Below are 17,516 nucleotides of genomic sequence, written 5' to 3'. Positions count from 1 at the left end.
TTTGCCATTTTATTTTTTTCTTTCATTTTTTTCAGTGATTAAACCATTTATACCCCTTCCCATTGAAAATACCTGATTAAAGAACATGTTTCTACTGAATAATAATAATTTTCCCCATTTTTTGATAATTTTGTTTTATTTATTTTTCTTAAATTTTCTTTTGTTTTTCTCAATTTTTTTTTTATGACCTGTTCTTTGTTTTTTTCTTTCATTTTTTCTTTTGTTTTATGCAAAGTAAAATAACAGCAAGCACAATTTATATACAAGATGTACAAAGAATAGTGGTACGTGTTAGTGATTGCAGAATATTTCAGTTTGTTTTATTCATTTTTAATTAATGTTTTTCTTTATATTTTTCGGGCCACCAAACTTTATTAGTGGGCCACCAAAAAAAATTATTTGAAGGTTTTGGTGGCCCGAATGGGCCACCACCAAAAAAAGTTAATGTGGAGCCTTGGATAACATTATATCCTTCTTTTGAATATTCATGAGTATCCTAGATAAACGATTGGTCAATTCACGATCATTTGACAAAGTACAATTTCAGCAGCTTCTTTTGCCAAAGTACAATTTCAATAGGAAAGCACATCGCTGCAATTAGCTCTGTATAGTTTTCTTCCAGCTCTGTATATTTTCGATATACTTTCATGGGGAGAACTGCGCATGCTTGATATGTTCCCTTAACGTCGAAACTGCGTATGCTTCTTGACCCGATATCCGCGAAAAAAAAATAAGATAAAATACAAGCTTTTGCTCAAATTACTTACCGACAATCTGAAAAAAAAATTATGGAATCGAGTCTAGTTCATCATGCAGAAAATTTAATTCTTTGAAGGCCTTTCAAGATTATTCGAATAATACCTAACAAGGTGAGTCAGGATTGTTTTCAATAATTAGCCTGCGCGTTTACAATTTGGGTACAACTGCAGGGCGCAGCGGACCTCTCATTAACTGCAGTCGGGTGGAAGCCTCACAGCCTACCCAAAAACTGGTTAGCATCACTAGCTCGTCAGTCCTACATTGTAGGACTAGGTCCGGCAAGGATAGAATTGGTCTAGATTGTTTACACATCACCAAGGACTAGGTCTACAAGTCAAAGAGGGATATAAAACAAATATATCAGGCGTTTCTTTCGAAAGCATAGTGGGAATCATTAATCCTGGCAAATAACTATTCGTTCTTGGGGCTTCGCCCCTCGGAGAAAATAGTGCTTGTCAGTCCAACCTCGGATAAATAATTCCCACTATACTTTCTCAAAGCCTGATATATTTGTATAATATTTATTTTACTGTTCAAAATTATCATTATGTGGGTAAAGATATTACTCTTTCTTTATGGATTCTAGATTGCTTTAATACCTTATGAGAGCATTCAGAACATATCTTTCTAGGGAGTGTTTTCATGAAGCATCTTGGCAGTGATTTTTCACTGGCTAACTTGCTCTTGGCCAATCAGATCGAAGGATTTCAGAAGCTTATAACAAAATCACTGACAATTTATTTTGTGAATACCCCCCCCCCCACTATCAAGTCTAAGCAGGATGTGACTGTTTTCTTCCAAGAACTTTTCGCAAACCTCTGGGAAACTGTTATGACTCTTATTCTCAAGATAAGATTTGCTTCCAACAAAGTCAGCTTTAAAGTCGTAAACTTAAAGGGTGTTGCAAGAAAATATTTGCAGTCAGTTACAAATGACTGTTGCAATTTTAGAATGGATTTCATTAATTTTAGCTGTAGCGAATTAGTTTAATAATAAACCAACATGCTTAATAGCCCATATCACTGCCAAATGCATCTTTATGTGCTTTTTTAGGAAAGAAAAGCAAAGAAAAGAGAGAAATTTGTTGGCAATCGTGGTGCTAACTCATTCAAAAGTCTTTTTAGATATGTATGTTTTCAAGGTGGATTTAAACTTGGGTGGAGAAGATTTCTTCACATATGATGGAGTGGTAATCCAAAGTGAAGGGGCAGCATGGGCAAAGGATCGTTCTCCATAAAACTTGGTGTGAACACTAGGGCAATTTTAAAGACCCTTTTGAGCTGATCGAAGATTACGAGATGGCACATACTTAACTGAACAATCAGTGAGATATTTTGGAGCCATTGCTTGGAGACACTGATAAGTTAGAAGTAGTACTATAAACATTACACACGACTGGACTGGGAGCCAATGTAGTAATTTTATGTCAGGTGTGATGTTTTTTAGTACACGAAAATACTAGTCTCTTTACAAGAACCAGGGGAGCAATCTGTTAAACATTTGATATTGAGAGACATACGATTGATTTGGGATGTTTGAACAGATTTGCGATTGATCACAAGTTTCATGCAACCTCACATTAGACCATCATTTCAAATTGTAACATTGGTGTTCTGTGCTAGGTAGCCAAAGACTGAATATTCAAAAGTTGGGTCCATTTTATGACAGGAAACAAAGAAGTGTGTCTTGTTATTGAGGTCATTGTTTTATTAGGGGATTGTTTTGTGCAGTTTTGCAGTCAACTTTTTATTGCATTGCAGAAAATAAATGAAATTGTATTGAATTAATCAAGTTATGAAATGCTCAGACTGATTTTTTGAATTTTTTATTTTATTTACCACTCGTGGGATGGAACACCCTATCAGCAAATGCTGTTTTTCGTAGGGGTCATTCTACACATATTCAAATGTTTATGTACTCTTCATTTTTAGGTATCATGTGAAATATAAAGGCTTTATTCATTCATTCCATGAGCACTGACAAAACATTAGTGATTCTTAAAGTTTTATTTTCCTCTTATGCTCATGTATACTTCCATGTTGATATTACCCATGCTCGAAACAAAATTTCCAAAAAAAAAATGGGTTGTCAAATTGTGTTTGATTCCTATGCTGTTGCCAATTTGCTGTTAACAATTATTACGGAAGACAGGCTTCCTCTCGAGACGGTACCCTGAAGTAGAAAATGTGTCAGTGAAACTGCGTATCCTTTGAGCATTGCGTGACTGCAATCGTCATGAGAGATTAAAGCAATGCCTCATTAAACTGAAGTAATTGGAGTAGATTCTAGTCTAAACTAACCAGTGACGTGCCATGTCTGTAGGCTGGTGGAAAGTAGAGCAGATAATGCGTTTTGAGATTTCAAAGGCCAATAACCGGCATCCCTTCTCTTTTCGCAAGAGGCTCTGTAACCAATATTGAAAACCCGAAGCTCTGAACCTGTAGAGAGAGGGTTCTTCTTTTTTTTTCTTTAAATCGACTTGGCACTTTTGTAACAGTTTTATCTACATGAAAAATATGATTAAAGGAGTGTGATATGATACACAGTCCAACCTGCTTTAGTGACAATCTGTATAGAAGGTCCACTTGTCTGTAATGACTACTACACAAAGGTTCCCTATAAATAATTTTCCCTCATAGAAATGTCTATAAAAGGAAATATGCCCATAAAGACACCTGCTCATAATAACCCTTTTCTTGTCTCCCTTTTTTCTTTTCTTTTTTTTTAAATCTACTCAGCAAGTTATGGAGTTGCCCAAGAAACAACTGTATTTACAAATATGATGATATAGGACTTCTTTAAGGCTTTTTAAAAATAGTTTTCTTCTTAGAAATATTTATAAAAGGAATAGGTCAATAAAGACACCTGCTCATAATGACCTCTTTTCTTGTCTCCGTTTTTTTGTCCTTTTTTAATTTAATTTTTGCAAATTTTGTAGTTGCCTGAGCGATGAAAGTATAATAGAAATATGATAGAAAATTACACTTCTGTTATTTTAAAATGATTTTGATTATTTAATTCATGTAAATTTTCAATTTTCATTGTTCTTGCAATGTATGAGAGATGACAGAATTATAGAAAATTATACTTCTGATATTTGAAACTGATTTTAATCATTGTTATTTATTTTACTCTTTAGTATTATCAGAGCTGTTCTTAGACTTTATTCGCCACTTTTCTGTGTTGCTAACTTTACATTATATGAGAGATAACAGAATTATAGAAATAAGATAAGAAATTACACTTCCATTGCTTGAACTGAATTTTATTCATTTTACTTTTTATTTTCAGAGCTTCTCTTAGACTTTATGACGATGAGTGACAGATAACAGTAATAGAAATATGACGAAAATTACACTATGGTATTTTAAATTGATTTTAATAATTTTTATTCAATTTACTTCTTGGTTTTCAGAGTTGCTCTTAGACTTCATGCGTCACCTCCCTGCGTTTGCCAACATGACGATGTCCGTGCGGAGAGCGTTGTGCTCCGTCATGGTGTTTGCGGTCGTCAGTAAAGCTGGAACGGTAGTCATGAAAGACGGGGAAGAGGTAAGGATGCAGTTTAATACTTTCTCAAGGGGGGGCACTTTCTACCATTAACTTAAATTTTTTAGATTATGTATCATTATTTTCGATAAAATTGGTTTATAGCTTCCCTGAAGAGGTTTAGGGATCATATTGGATGGTTGTATGAGAGAAAACATGTCTCCTATATGCAGTCAAGAAAATAATAAAAAGAGACTTTGGCTTACCACTTGCCATAGGCGACTTCAGAAGGCCAATCGCAACAATTGCTGTCTGAAAAAAGGCTACAGCAACATAGAGTTAGTCTTACAATGTTTTTTTACCTAATTTTCTTGATCATGCGATGAAGAAAGTTCATCTTTTTATTTTGCCTTTTATCTCTTTAAAGGCGAAGACAATCCTGATGTCTATTTTTTTTAATAAAAGCAAATAAATGAGAAAAAAAAACGTATCAAAGGTCTGGTGATAGCCCATCTCAACCACCATCTTTTATTCTAGATTATATTTGATGGTACTTTCAGTGGTCTAGCTAGGGTCAGGCAGTACATCCTGTGGTTTTATAATACATGTATATTTAACTGGTCGTAATATCAAAGGGTTCTATTGAACTTATTGATATACATGTACCATGGGATACTGACCTAATTTGAAAAATGAACAGCTCGGCTGAAAAGAAAATGTTCATTTCTGCAATATTATGTAAATCATTGAATGGGAAAGCTGCAAAAAATGTGTTCAATTTCATAAAATTGTTTCAAATATGTCAGAGGCAGGATGATGAAAATGTTCAAATCAATTTCATGTCATTCATACTTACATCAGCATAATGTCAATGTTAAACAATGAAGGATGATTTGGAAATAAACAAGCAAGCCCAAATTTCACAATGGCAAGAGATCTGATTTTTCCAAAGTTTGACCAAAGCATTTACAATATACACTTTTCAAATCTTTCTCCACTGTTTTGTACCCTTAACTCTGTAACAAATATTTCTATGGGTTATTTCACTGAGAGTTAGGTATAACTAAAGTCATTCTCAAGTATCATCATGCACATGATATTTAATATGCAATCTCATTAATTAATACATAGTAATGCGATTCCCGTGAGCATGATTTGACTAATGCAATGATAATTTATACTGCTTGCAACTGGGAATGTTAGTGTGACTCTTACCACCCTTTCATACGGTACCAAAATTGTAATGTTAATGATTATTCAGTGAAAAATGATTCTAATGACAAATTTTTAGCCGTGTGAAACCAAAGAAGAATCATGAACGCCAATCACAATTACGAATTCAAATTCTACTCTAGAGGTGAATTCCAGTTAAGTTTCAATCAAATTACAGTATGAATTTTACGTCTGAGAGGGTTGACCTCCAAAACATCTTTGAGGGTTGGAGTATCCGTGACCTTGCAAGCAATTCCGTAGATAATACAGTTGTCATGTACTCATCGTAGTTTCTTTTTTGCGATGCAGTGCTGTTATTGGGTTTGAGTGGCAAGTCACCATTACCCAATACCTCCTTCACTCAGGAATTCAAATTCAAATCAGTTTTCGAGTGAACGTGTGAAAGGTACAACGATTCTAAAGACAAATTGCTATCATCATTACAATAATGATTCAAGATTCTCGTGTGAAAAGGCCCTTTATAGTCAAACTTGAATCTTTATGAAACACCTCCCCCCTCCCATCCCCAGAGTTAGTAATCAGGTTTGTTGCCATGCTTTCTTATCCATTTCACTATATAGTTGGATTCCTGGTCCGTTATACTGAATGGTCATGTAGAAGTTTCTAAACCAGATGGAAGTGTCGATGAACTGCACTTAGGAGATAGGTAAGTGGCCCTCATGCCATCGTCCTTGACATCATAAGAACTTCTTTGTTGTTGTTGAAAAAATGTATCACTTTTGAATGTCCATTCAATGACTTCCGTCATTTTCCCCGTTTGGTTTTGTTTATGAGAGAATAGGCTGGGGCATTTTTGTTGTTTCATTTCCCTCTTGTAGTTGGTTTGCTATTCCCTGGTGAGAGAAAACTTGTTTGTATTTTTCTTTCCTTTTATATTTTCTCTCTTCCTTTTGTTCTTTCCATCTCTCTCTATCCCTCTCTCTTTCTCTTTCTGCCCCTCTCGCCTTCTCTCTCCGTCTCTTTCTTTCCATCTGTTCCCTCCATCTTCTTATTTGACTCGCTCCCTTTATCTTTTACATTATCTGTCACATGAAATCTAATGATATTATTTTTCTCTTGCTTATAATTTGAAATTTTCCACTCTTTCCAAGCAAAGAAAAATGGAAATCATATATTCTTCTGTCTGAATATACTGGGACCTGTTTCATAAAGCTGTTCGTAAGTTAAGAGCGACTTTAAGAATGACTGGTGATCCTTTTGTGGTGGTAAATGATCATCATTATGCGCTGGTGATTATTTAGCGCATAAGAAAGGATCACCAGTCGTTCTTAAAGTCGCTCTTAACTTACGAACAGCTTTATGAAACACCCACCCGGATGAAGATAGTGTGGCATTGCATTGTACAACTATGGCTGAACTATTTCAATTTGATGTTTGGCAGGGAAGAGGAGGGGATGGGGGTTACATGTATTTGTGTCAATGTAGTTACTGTATTCTACAATTTCTCTTTTGATTGACAGTTTTGGAGTGAAACCCACGGAGGAGAAGCAGCATCATGCTGGTGTCATGAGAACAACGGTCGACGACTGTCAGTTTGTCTGTATAGAACAAGGTCAATATTTTAGGATCTTAACACAGGGTGAGTACACATTATATGATAACATAATTTTAAATGTTTATTGTTTTTGTTTTTAGTTTGCAGGACCCTCTTTGATAACTTGGAGGCATTTTAACATCACTAACTTTCATCAAATGTCACAAGTTTCTGCCTACAAGGCTATGCTGATTGAATAAGAAACCTGAAAATTTGTAATTAATGCCAACAAAATTCAAGAAAATCATATTACAAACTAGCAAAGGAAGTTGGATTTTAATGTTGCTACATTTCCAGTTTGAATAAAGCCTCGTGGCTAAAGGTAGGTTGTATTGCTCTGTTATCAAGGAGATATTGGATATACAGTAACAGAATGAATGTATTGAGTAGATAATGAGTGTGTTATCATTCAAGTGGGTCTAGATGTATACTAACAATACTACACTGCTCAGTACATAGCATTATGAATTGTATCCGCTTTAAAAGTTAGAGCAAGTGGGTCCCGGTTTCATATAATTTGTTATGAATACCAAGTGTTTGAATTTCAAGATGGAATTTGGCTCTCACTCAATGAAACATCACAATGTCCAGTAGCTTATAACTTGCTAGTAGCGTACAAGTTCGTTGAAATAATTCATTATTACATGAACTGATTCATCAGTTCAAAATGCTAGAATTACATGACAAAAATTGGCTCTCCACCAATAAAACGGGTGATTTTCAGTAGCTTATAAAACCACCTTGTATCTTACGAGTTCGATGAACAGGGCCCACATGCTTTCATTCTCTCTCCTTTGTTTTTTTTCTTATTCAGGTGAAGAAAATATCAGGAGAATATCTGACGATGGGGAGCTGGTAATGGTTACAGAACACAGAGTCTTGGATGAGAGACGATACGGACATGTTGTAATTAAGGTGAAGATCACTTTCTTGTCTTTGCTTTTCAGGTTCATCGGGGGCCGATTGCACGAAAGGGTCTTTCCAAGGACCGTCTTTCGTGTCGCCCATCTTTTATGATATGCTATAAACGGGGTGTTTCTGAAATTTATGATAAAGAATAAGAGTCGTTAGCTTGATTTTAAATCAAATTTTATACAACTTCATGATATATCATATCATTTTATAAACAGATATTTTGTTAACTTTAACGGACGAATGAAATATGTTTGGAGATAATTTATTCAAAATGCGTTTCACATGGCCCATCATAAAAGATGGGCGACACGAAAGACGGTCCTTGCAAAGACCCTTTCGTGCAATCGGCCCCAGGAGCTTTTGTTCGCTTGATTCGTACAATTTACACTCAGTTCAGAGCCAAAGATAATGGAACGTTTTTTCCCCAAATTTCTTTGATACTCAGATTCTAATAATCTTCAGAAAAAATATATAGTGCATTTGAATACATATACAAGAATGAATAAATATATGACAGAATACATCAGCAAGAGTAATGAATAGTGAATATAAACATGATGAATTACTTCTGAATCATACACAATATTATAATTTCAAAAACATTTTGGAAAAACTGAAATAGAAATGCACTAAATATGGAAAAGATTCTCAAAATATATAACTTTTTTAAAATCAATTCATTAGTTATACAGTAAGTGTTTTATGAATATCACATACTGTCGTTGTTGTTATTATTAGTGTTATTATAATAATGAGACTTGTAAAGCGCCAAATCTACTCTGTAGAGTGCTCAAGGCGCATAAAGAGCTAAGAGTTAAATAGCAAAGTTTTTAGAAGAATTTTGAAAGTTTCGACAGAGGTACATTTTTTATGTCTTCAGGAAGGCTATTCCACAAAGTGGGGCATGCAAAAGCATCATTATTATTATCATCATCATCATTATTATTATAATTATTATTTTAATATTATTATTATTAACCACATTGTATTTTTGTCCTTTCCCTCCTTTCAGGCCACACCAAACAAACTTGTGGGTCATTTAGTTGCCAACCATTCTCCCATTGACCCTACCTATGTAGAAGATTTCCTGATGACGTACAGGACATACATGGACACCCCTCACCAGATATGCAGGTGTCTTCTTATTTGGTTCCAAGATGTAGCGATGAGAGATAAGGTATGATTGTTTAGCCTGGAACATATGGCACGATGCTTCCCTTAATACTTTCCAGGCATCTGCCTTCCCAGTCATCAGAAGTTTTTACTTGCACCCTCCACTTTTATTGTAAATAACCTCCACCGTCACTGTCGGCCATTGGCTGCACATGCACCCATCCCAGTTTAGCTTCCGGTATGAGCTGCAAAAGGGATTGTTTCTTCAAGGTTCAAGGTTTAATGCGAACAGTCCCTTTGGAATAGCTTTGTGATCAGTTAATTTTCATTGTTTTTCAATACCCTGTTCGTGTAGGTAGTGGATGTAGTCCACTTTGTCTACCTTCCATTTCATATCACTCCACACTGTCTGTTCCTACTAGTCTACAACCAGGACCCGTCTTACAAAGACTTTGCGATTGATCCAGTCATTCTCAACTGTATGGGAATCCATCCATACCGTAATTCTTTACAGGAAATTTGCACAATCTCCTGAGTAAACAAAGAGAATCACACTGAATTTTCAAGAGAATTTTGAATGTATGCATGTACATCATGTCTAGAAAATACCTAGAATAAACATGTATTTTAGATGTTGATGTGGCTGGCCATCCATAGTTGTGGTTGATCAGATCAATTGCAGCTCTTTGTAAGATGGGGCCCTGGTATTCAAAACTACTTGGTCTAATTCTACATTTACCATTATATCTAACTTCCAGTCGGGCCATGCCCGGGAATTAGCCTACATGGTTAGATTAAAGGTTTATCAACCAAATTTTCATTTGACAAAGTAAATAATGACTAGACGAAGTTGAAATTAGACATGATTGGCAATAGACGGAAGTGGAAATTAGATGTGTTTGGCGAAATGAGATTAAGACTAAGTGGTTATTAGACCGAGTGTAGCATGGACCGAATGGAAATTAGACCATAGTTCTTTCGCCCTTGTGTATTAGCATGTCTGAGAACCAGACTGCTTGTAGACCCAGTGAATATAACCTGTCTATGACACAGACCTTTCCCCTGGTGTCAGATTTTAGGAGTGAAATTTTTGCACTTTCCCTTTATTTCTGTAGATACGCCACTGCTCTTATGTCAGAGATTATCAATTGGATCTTTCACTTATTTTTATGAAATTTATTTGGAACAGGTGACTCGCGTGGTGCTGCTTTGGGTCAACAATTACTACAATGATTTTGAGAGTAATATTGACATGATTGAATTCCTGGAAGAGTTTGAGGACAATTTAGAAAAAGAGGTAAGAGCATTTTTTTCAACTCTTTCCTACATTCCGTGAAAATTATGTTCGAGGTATAAGGTTCTTTCACTCTATTCTGTCTTGTTATTATTTACAAGAGGAGCATCAAACGGCGTGTTTCTACAGAGAATCTTTAAACGGTATTACTCGCGTAAGTATCCAGAATTCCGGAAAACTTCCCTGTAGAAACAGACGCAGTGTGGTTTATTGATAAACCGCATCACGCAAAATACGGTTTCTCATAATCACCTCTAGGAGGTTGGTTATTGCCCTGTTAATCCATTCATTTGCGACACGTTTCCTATTTCTCTATTGATTCAAATCAATAATTTTTTGGGTATAGACTTCACCTTTAAGCTGCATCTTCGTACCTGTTATTATGCAAAGTGTATAAAAAAATAAACAGTACTATACATAACAAAATATAATGAAATTAAATGCTACCATGACAAAAGAGATCATTACAAACATAAAATATATGTATAAGAGTTTAAGTCCGGATAGTCCATCATACTCCTCTACAAAACTTGCCAACGATTCATCTTTTCATCTCCTCCATGTCCTCCTCTAACTTTCTAATTCGTCCATCTTGATAGGAGATGTATGAAATCAGCGATCCAACAATTTCTTTCAGTCGGTACGGCGACGAACTCATGTCCTGGATAAGAGGTAGCGCTAAAGTGTTCAACTTGACTTCATTATTATTTTCGTCATTAGCCTCAGGAGTACATGCATCCTCTTCCTCTGAAGAAATGTCCTCGTATAGTTCTTGTGAACTAATCCTTTCTCCAACATTGTTGTTCTTGTCCATCATGTCCATGGAGATGTCTTCTGTCGCTACCGGAGTATATGTATTATCACCATTCATCTCCTTTGACCTGTCTGTTCCATTGGTTACAGATGACAGAATGTCTTCTCCCAGTAATTGCATGATGAATTCATCATAGTCTTCATCGAAACTAAGTTCTGCAGCCAGTCCGGCCATTGTTCAACAAAGTAGACTTTAACTTAAAAAAGCTAACGAAATTGAGGATGAATAACTTTATAGGCCTAATCAATAAACTGGCCAAGTCAAGAGATGTCCACGAGCTTTAACGTAAATTGTCAACTATTGACGCTAATTAAGACCACAAGCTCTTTAAACTCTTAAAACATAACAGTGACACGTGTGCATTGTATTCAACCGAAAGCAAGAATGAGTCTCACGCCGGTCTCACGTTCATGCCGGTCATGAACTTCAATAGATTACGTAATCACTATTCACTATAAAGTACCTAAATCTTAATCCCTCCTTTCAAGAATTTGGGGTATTAATCTTACATGGTAGCCCTACATGTATAGTTTCAAAGCCATTACAGGTGGTTCTGTATCTGTGAACTGAAGGAATTATGAAGTGACATTTTATATATTAAATCAAATTGAATATGTTTAGAAAGCATGTCATATTTCAAAACTTAATTTCCAAATGTTGAAAATAAGCGCTAAATGTCATTACTTTCTTATTTTATATTCGATTTTGATAAGTTTTCAATACTATTCTTCTTTGATTTCTCTCTTTTTAAATAAATAAATTTTGCCGCTGGTGGACTTGACCTTTACCTTCTCCAAACTCATACATGGAAAAACTGTAATGTAATTGGTCTACAATAAAACGCACCACAATAATTACATTCGATATTACAACACCTTTAATTTCATTCATTGCACACTTCTGTATACGGGGGCAATATAAAATCAAAAGCTACGAGGGTGCAAAGCGAACAAACAAAAATTAAGACCTTTTTAATACAAATTCTAATTTTGTAAGAGATTTAACAGTTTTATAATATTCACGAGTTTTCCTCTGGTTTTGTTTCCTTTACTTTATTTTTCTCTTCGTAAACTTTTGTGGCTCTGTGGCCCTCAAAAAGCCCTCATCTGTACGACAGTAGTTTACTTGAATTGAAATAAAACAAACTGAATTTAACTGAACTGGTTAAACCTGATTAAATAACATTGATCCTATTATAGAACGACACATTCACATACAAATTCACAACTCATCAACTAAGTCAAACCTAAATCATGATTACAAAGAGACATTATCACATATACAATCATTCGAACAAGGCAGTATTAACAGTCAATAAATCTGTAACGTTGGAACTGAATGTATGTGATGTATACATCTCGTTTTAATCTTAAATGGGAATTGAATATTTTTTTTTCAAATGAACCTCAAAGGTGGACAAAAGAAGAAATACAAAAAAAAGGAAAGCAATTGCAAGGTTTAGAGTGTCATATCAACCAATGATGTATACGAGTTTTGAATTAAGAGTTATGTATTCTAAGTATCATGCACATATTCTTGGAGGGGGGGTTCGTTGCCCTTGCTCCCGGGGTAGGCAAAAAAGGGGCACCGAAAAGGGGGAGGAGGGAGAGGAAAGAAAAGATGAATACAAAGGAGGAAGCATGTTGAGAAGGAGAAATAAGGGGGAAAGAGAGAAAAAGAGGGAAGAGGAAAAACAAAAAAGGAAAAGATGAATAAAAAGGAGGAAGCATGAAGAGAAAGAGAAATAATCTGTAACGTTGTAACTGTATGTATGTGATGTATACATCTCGTTTTAATCTTAAATGGGAATTGAATATTTTTCTTTTCAAATGAACCAAACAGGAGGGGGTGAAATTAATTGTCGAATTGTAACCATGTAAAATATGTCTCTATGCGACATGTTTTGAAATTGATTGGTTATTTTGATATAACCAAAACGTCTCAGTGTGGTTTATCGTTCTTAATATCCCCTTACTTAACTATTTTGTTGTTATCTGTTGCTCGTGTCTTATTACTTATCACTGAGCTGTAATTGTATGATTACAAATGATTGTAATTGTTTTGCGAAATATATGCGAAAAAATTCAAAATGTCATAACTTTCTTATTTTACATCCGTTTTTTGATGAAATTGGCTTGTTTCTTATTTCTCTATTGATTCAAATCAATAATTTTTTGGGTATAGACTTCACCTTTAAGCTGCATATTCGTACATGTTATTATGCAAAGTGTACAAAAAAAATAAATAAACAGTACTATACATAACAAAATATAATGAAATTAAATGCTACCATGACAAAAGAGATCATTACAAACATAAAATATATGTATAAGAGTTTAAGTCCGGATAGTCCATCATACTCCTTCTCTACAAAACTTGCCAACGATTCATCTTTTCATCTCCTCCATGTCCTCCTCTAACTTTCTAATTCGTCCATCTTGATAGGAGATGTATGAAATCAGCGATCCAACAATTTCTTTCAGTCGGTACGGCGACGAACTCATGTCCTGGATTAGGCCCCCCCCCCCCCGGCTATATAGGGTTAAGGGCGATAAGGTTTTTCGATTCCCGAAAAGATAAACCGTTTTTAATGATTCTCTGTAGAACATGCCGAAAGACAATACCAAGAACAGTTCTTCTGTGTCCTTAATTAGGTCTGAGGTTATTTTCAAAGTCAACTATTGTTGTCTTTTGTTTGTGTTTGCAGAATATGACAGGCCAACTCAGGTTATTACATATAGCAGGAGCAGCCAAGGCTAAACCAAGGACCGTTATTCTGGTGAGTTTGATAAGAAGAACATATCTTATTTCAATTTGACACATGTCATTTGATTATCTCTCTGCTTTTTAACAATCCTTGATATGTTACATGATTAATCAAAACATTTAGTGAGAATAAATGTAGCATAACAGAAATTCTCTTTTGATTAGATGATGAAAAAAAATGACTGGAGGTGACTATGCCTTAGTTTAATCTACTGGAACCACAAAAATTACTTTAGATTACTTTCAGAGAAATTTGACTTTAAAGAGGTATATAACATGTTTTGCATATTCTGGTTTAAATTTGCTTTGAATTGAAAGATTGTTCAACTCATGAAAGGTCAACTTATGCAAGTTTACCTGTATTTTATCAATAAAAGTTATATATGTTTTATCAATAATTATATAAGCAAATATAGTTATCATTATTGATATTTATTAGTTATTATTATTGTTATTACTATTATAATTATTATTATTATTGATTCATGTTTCTCATTGTGCGTTGCAGGCCCGATCGGATAGGGAATCATCATTAGCATTCAGTATTGTAGGAGGTTGGGAGAAGAAGATGGGGATCTTTATCTCAAAGGTGGACAAAGGATCCAAGGCCCAGGAAGTAGGTCTACGCAAAGGAGATCAGGTGAGTCTGTGGTGGTAACAGGGTGAGATGGAGGTATTAGAGAGGCGGGGTTGAGGAAGGGAAAAAGTGACTGTGAGAGAGATATGTTTAGAGGGGGGGGGTGATGGATTGGATAAATGAAGTGGGTGAGATGAGAGAGAGTAACAGGGAAAGAGTTAAAGGGAGAAATGCAGAGAGAGAGAGAGAGGAAAGGTAAGGAGTAATTATAATGATGATGAGGACAATAATGAGGATGGGGAGGATGGTGAGGAGGAGGATGAGGAGAATGAGGACAGGGTGGATGGTGACAAGGGGAAGGATGATGAGGAGGACGATGAGAATGGGGAGGAGGAGGAGGATGAGAAGGAGAGTGGGGAGGATGATGAGGAGGAGCATGATGATGATGGTGCTGATGATGCCAATGATGACATTGACAACAATACCCATGATGCTTGTGATAATAGTGAGACAATCGACAAGTTGATTTGTTTGGATGGCAGCATATACATATCCAATACCTCCTTCAATCCTTCTGCTATTCCTGCGACATTCAACAGTATTTAACTGATGTTTCTTCTTCATCCATTATCTGTAGATCCTCGAAGTTAACGGACACAACTTTGAGCATGTGACCAATGAGAAAGCAGAGAAGATCTTAAAAGGAACAACACATCTCAGTATCATAGTTAAATACAACACCCTAGGTGAGTTATAAAGACGTTGGTAGGATTCTCAACTCCGGTTTAACTTAAACGCTATTCTAATTACTTAGTTTACCTATGGGTAGCCAACAGTGGCACAAATTTAGTCCCACCTTTTTATGGAATGCTAGGTTTCTTGACAACGTATTGGCACCCCATAGTTCTGCCTTTTATAAAGTCATGTGGGAAACTGACTAAACGGCTTTGTTTTAAGCAACCCAAAGGAAAAATAACTCATCCTACCATTCACAAAATCCCTCTTTTTTCAGCATTCTCCAAAGTTAAAGCATTGTCCTAATTTAAAGAAAAAAAATTGACTTGTTTTAAAAAAAAATATGCATTACTTCAAGAATACCTGTATGAGACTTTCCCTAGTAAGACCAACTCATTCCACAATGACTTAATGCAATGAAAGGTAAATTGAACTTTGGTTTTAGGCAGGGATTATTGAATCAATGCACTTGTCACTTGAAAAACAGCTCGTGCTGAAGCTGGGTAGTAACGATACTGCACATCGTGATAGTACATGTTGGTGTTATGCAAATGTGTATCATTCTTAAAGTCTTATTTTATTTGAATTTTACTACTAAAATTCAAAAATGAAGTTTTTCATGGTAGATGCTGGTATATAAATGCATATTATTATTATTTATTATTACTGTTACAATCCACAAATGTTTTTTTTTTTCAGCATTCCGTGACCTGTTGGCTTCTCAGGACAGTCGTCCTGGTACGGGCCGCCGGGCCAGCCAAGAGATAGCCCTCCTCCAGAGTGACCCACTGGCCAGGCTAGCCCTGCCGGACATGGGCCTGTCGCTTGCGGGTGGACCACCGGAAATCAAGGATAAGTCCAAGTTGGACAAGAAAACAGCATTCGGCAAGAACAAGACCAAGCTCATGAGAACGATGGCCAAATTGAACATATTACCCAACAAGCCAAATGCCAAGTAAGTCAATAATCACACATGTAATAATTATAATGATATTGTTGAGAGTTGTGGCCCAGTTGATTAGTCTCTGGACTTTGAAACAGCGGGTCGAGGATTCGAATCCCAGCCATGGCATGATTTCCTTCAGCAAGAAATCAATCAACATTCTGCTGCACTCAACCAAAGTGAGCTAAATAGGTACCTGGTAGGAATCAATTTCTTGAAATGCTTCTGCATTGTGAGTCAAGTGTTAATCCAAATCACTGCACTTTATTGGGGTTAATGTGGTTTTACAATGGTTATATATTTTTTATTTACTAATTCATTCCAAATTAGAACCTTCACGTTTTTTATTCTATGTCTAATACGTTTTATGGATCAACTAAACCTGTCTTCACATTCTGTTTTTTTCCACAACAGAGATGACAATGTAGCAGCTGGCTTGATGCGCAGCGGCCGTGCAAACAGCCTTGCCAGTAGCAACCCGTACCTGAGTAATAGCAACCCAGACCTATCCTCGTTGCCGAGTATTTCCTACTTCGATGGTGGAGGAGGCGGGGGAGGGTACGGCTATAACGACTTCCCTGAACATGTGCTGAAGATTTACAAGGCTGACCAGTCTTGCAAATATTTCCTTGTTCATAAGGTAAGTGAAATTGTAACTTCTGAAGGTTTCCATGGCGAAGAAGAATAGTGTAGTAGGTTTCACGGTACACTATGTATCTTTCTTGGGCAAGTGTTGATCCTGAAAAGGAACACCCAATCTCAATGTTTCGACAAGTGTGTTTTTGTCGTCTTCAGGAAAATGAGCGACAAATCTGGCTTCCTTGATCCTGTTCCGCTGTAGTCTTCTGGTGTGTTGGAATGTCTGCTCCCTGTAGAGACCATTGATGTAACTTCTGAAGGTTTCCATGGTGAAGAAGAATAGTGTAGTAGGTTTCAAGGAAGCCAGATTTGTTGCTTATTCTCCTGAAGACGACAAGAACACACTTGTTGAAACGTTGATTGAGTGGTCCTTTTCAGGACCAACACTTGCCCAAGAAGTGAAGTTCTATTTTAAAAACCTGTATTAACAACAGTTCTTAACATTAAAAAGATCTTATTTACAACAAAAAAGTCCAAAACTTTGATGTGTTTGTTGTGAATAATTTTTTTTATAAGGATTTTAAAACAATCTAGAAAAAAGTGACATTCATGTAGACCCTTTCAAGATATCTAGGAATTAAATTGAATTAAAATCATTGTTTAATTCATCTCAAGGGAAGATTTCTTGATTTCTTGGTTGTGTTTCATGAAAGGACTTGCTAGGTTTTTTTTTCCATCACAATTTAATTTATCCAACAGTTACCA

General features: G+C 35.7%; 1 protein-coding gene across 1 annotated transcript in view; it reads left to right on the top strand.

Moving 5' to 3' along the window:
* Window positions 1–17,516, top strand: part of LOC121431636 (rap guanine nucleotide exchange factor 2-like) — a 137,690-nt gene that overhangs the window by 95,172 nt on the left and 25,002 nt on the right. Inside the window, 11 exon segments of the mRNA XM_041629234.1 lie at window positions 4,175–4,311; window positions 6,042–6,127; window positions 6,942–7,060; window positions 7,830–7,930; window positions 8,943–9,107; window positions 10,233–10,340; window positions 13,859–13,930; window positions 14,426–14,557; window positions 15,132–15,240; window positions 15,929–16,184; window positions 16,587–16,812. Coding sequence (XP_041485168.1) covers window positions 4,175–4,311; window positions 6,042–6,127; window positions 6,942–7,060; window positions 7,830–7,930; window positions 8,943–9,107; window positions 10,233–10,340; window positions 13,859–13,930; window positions 14,426–14,557; window positions 15,132–15,240; window positions 15,929–16,184; window positions 16,587–16,812 — 1,511 coding nt within the window.

This window comes from Lytechinus variegatus, chromosome 18 (assembly GCF_018143015.1).
Source record: "Lytechinus variegatus isolate NC3 chromosome 18, Lvar_3.0, whole genome shotgun sequence".
Taxonomy (NCBI): Eukaryota; Metazoa; Echinodermata; class Echinoidea; order Temnopleuroida; family Toxopneustidae; genus Lytechinus; species Lytechinus variegatus.
This window is presented reverse-complemented; position numbering and strand designations above follow the sequence as displayed.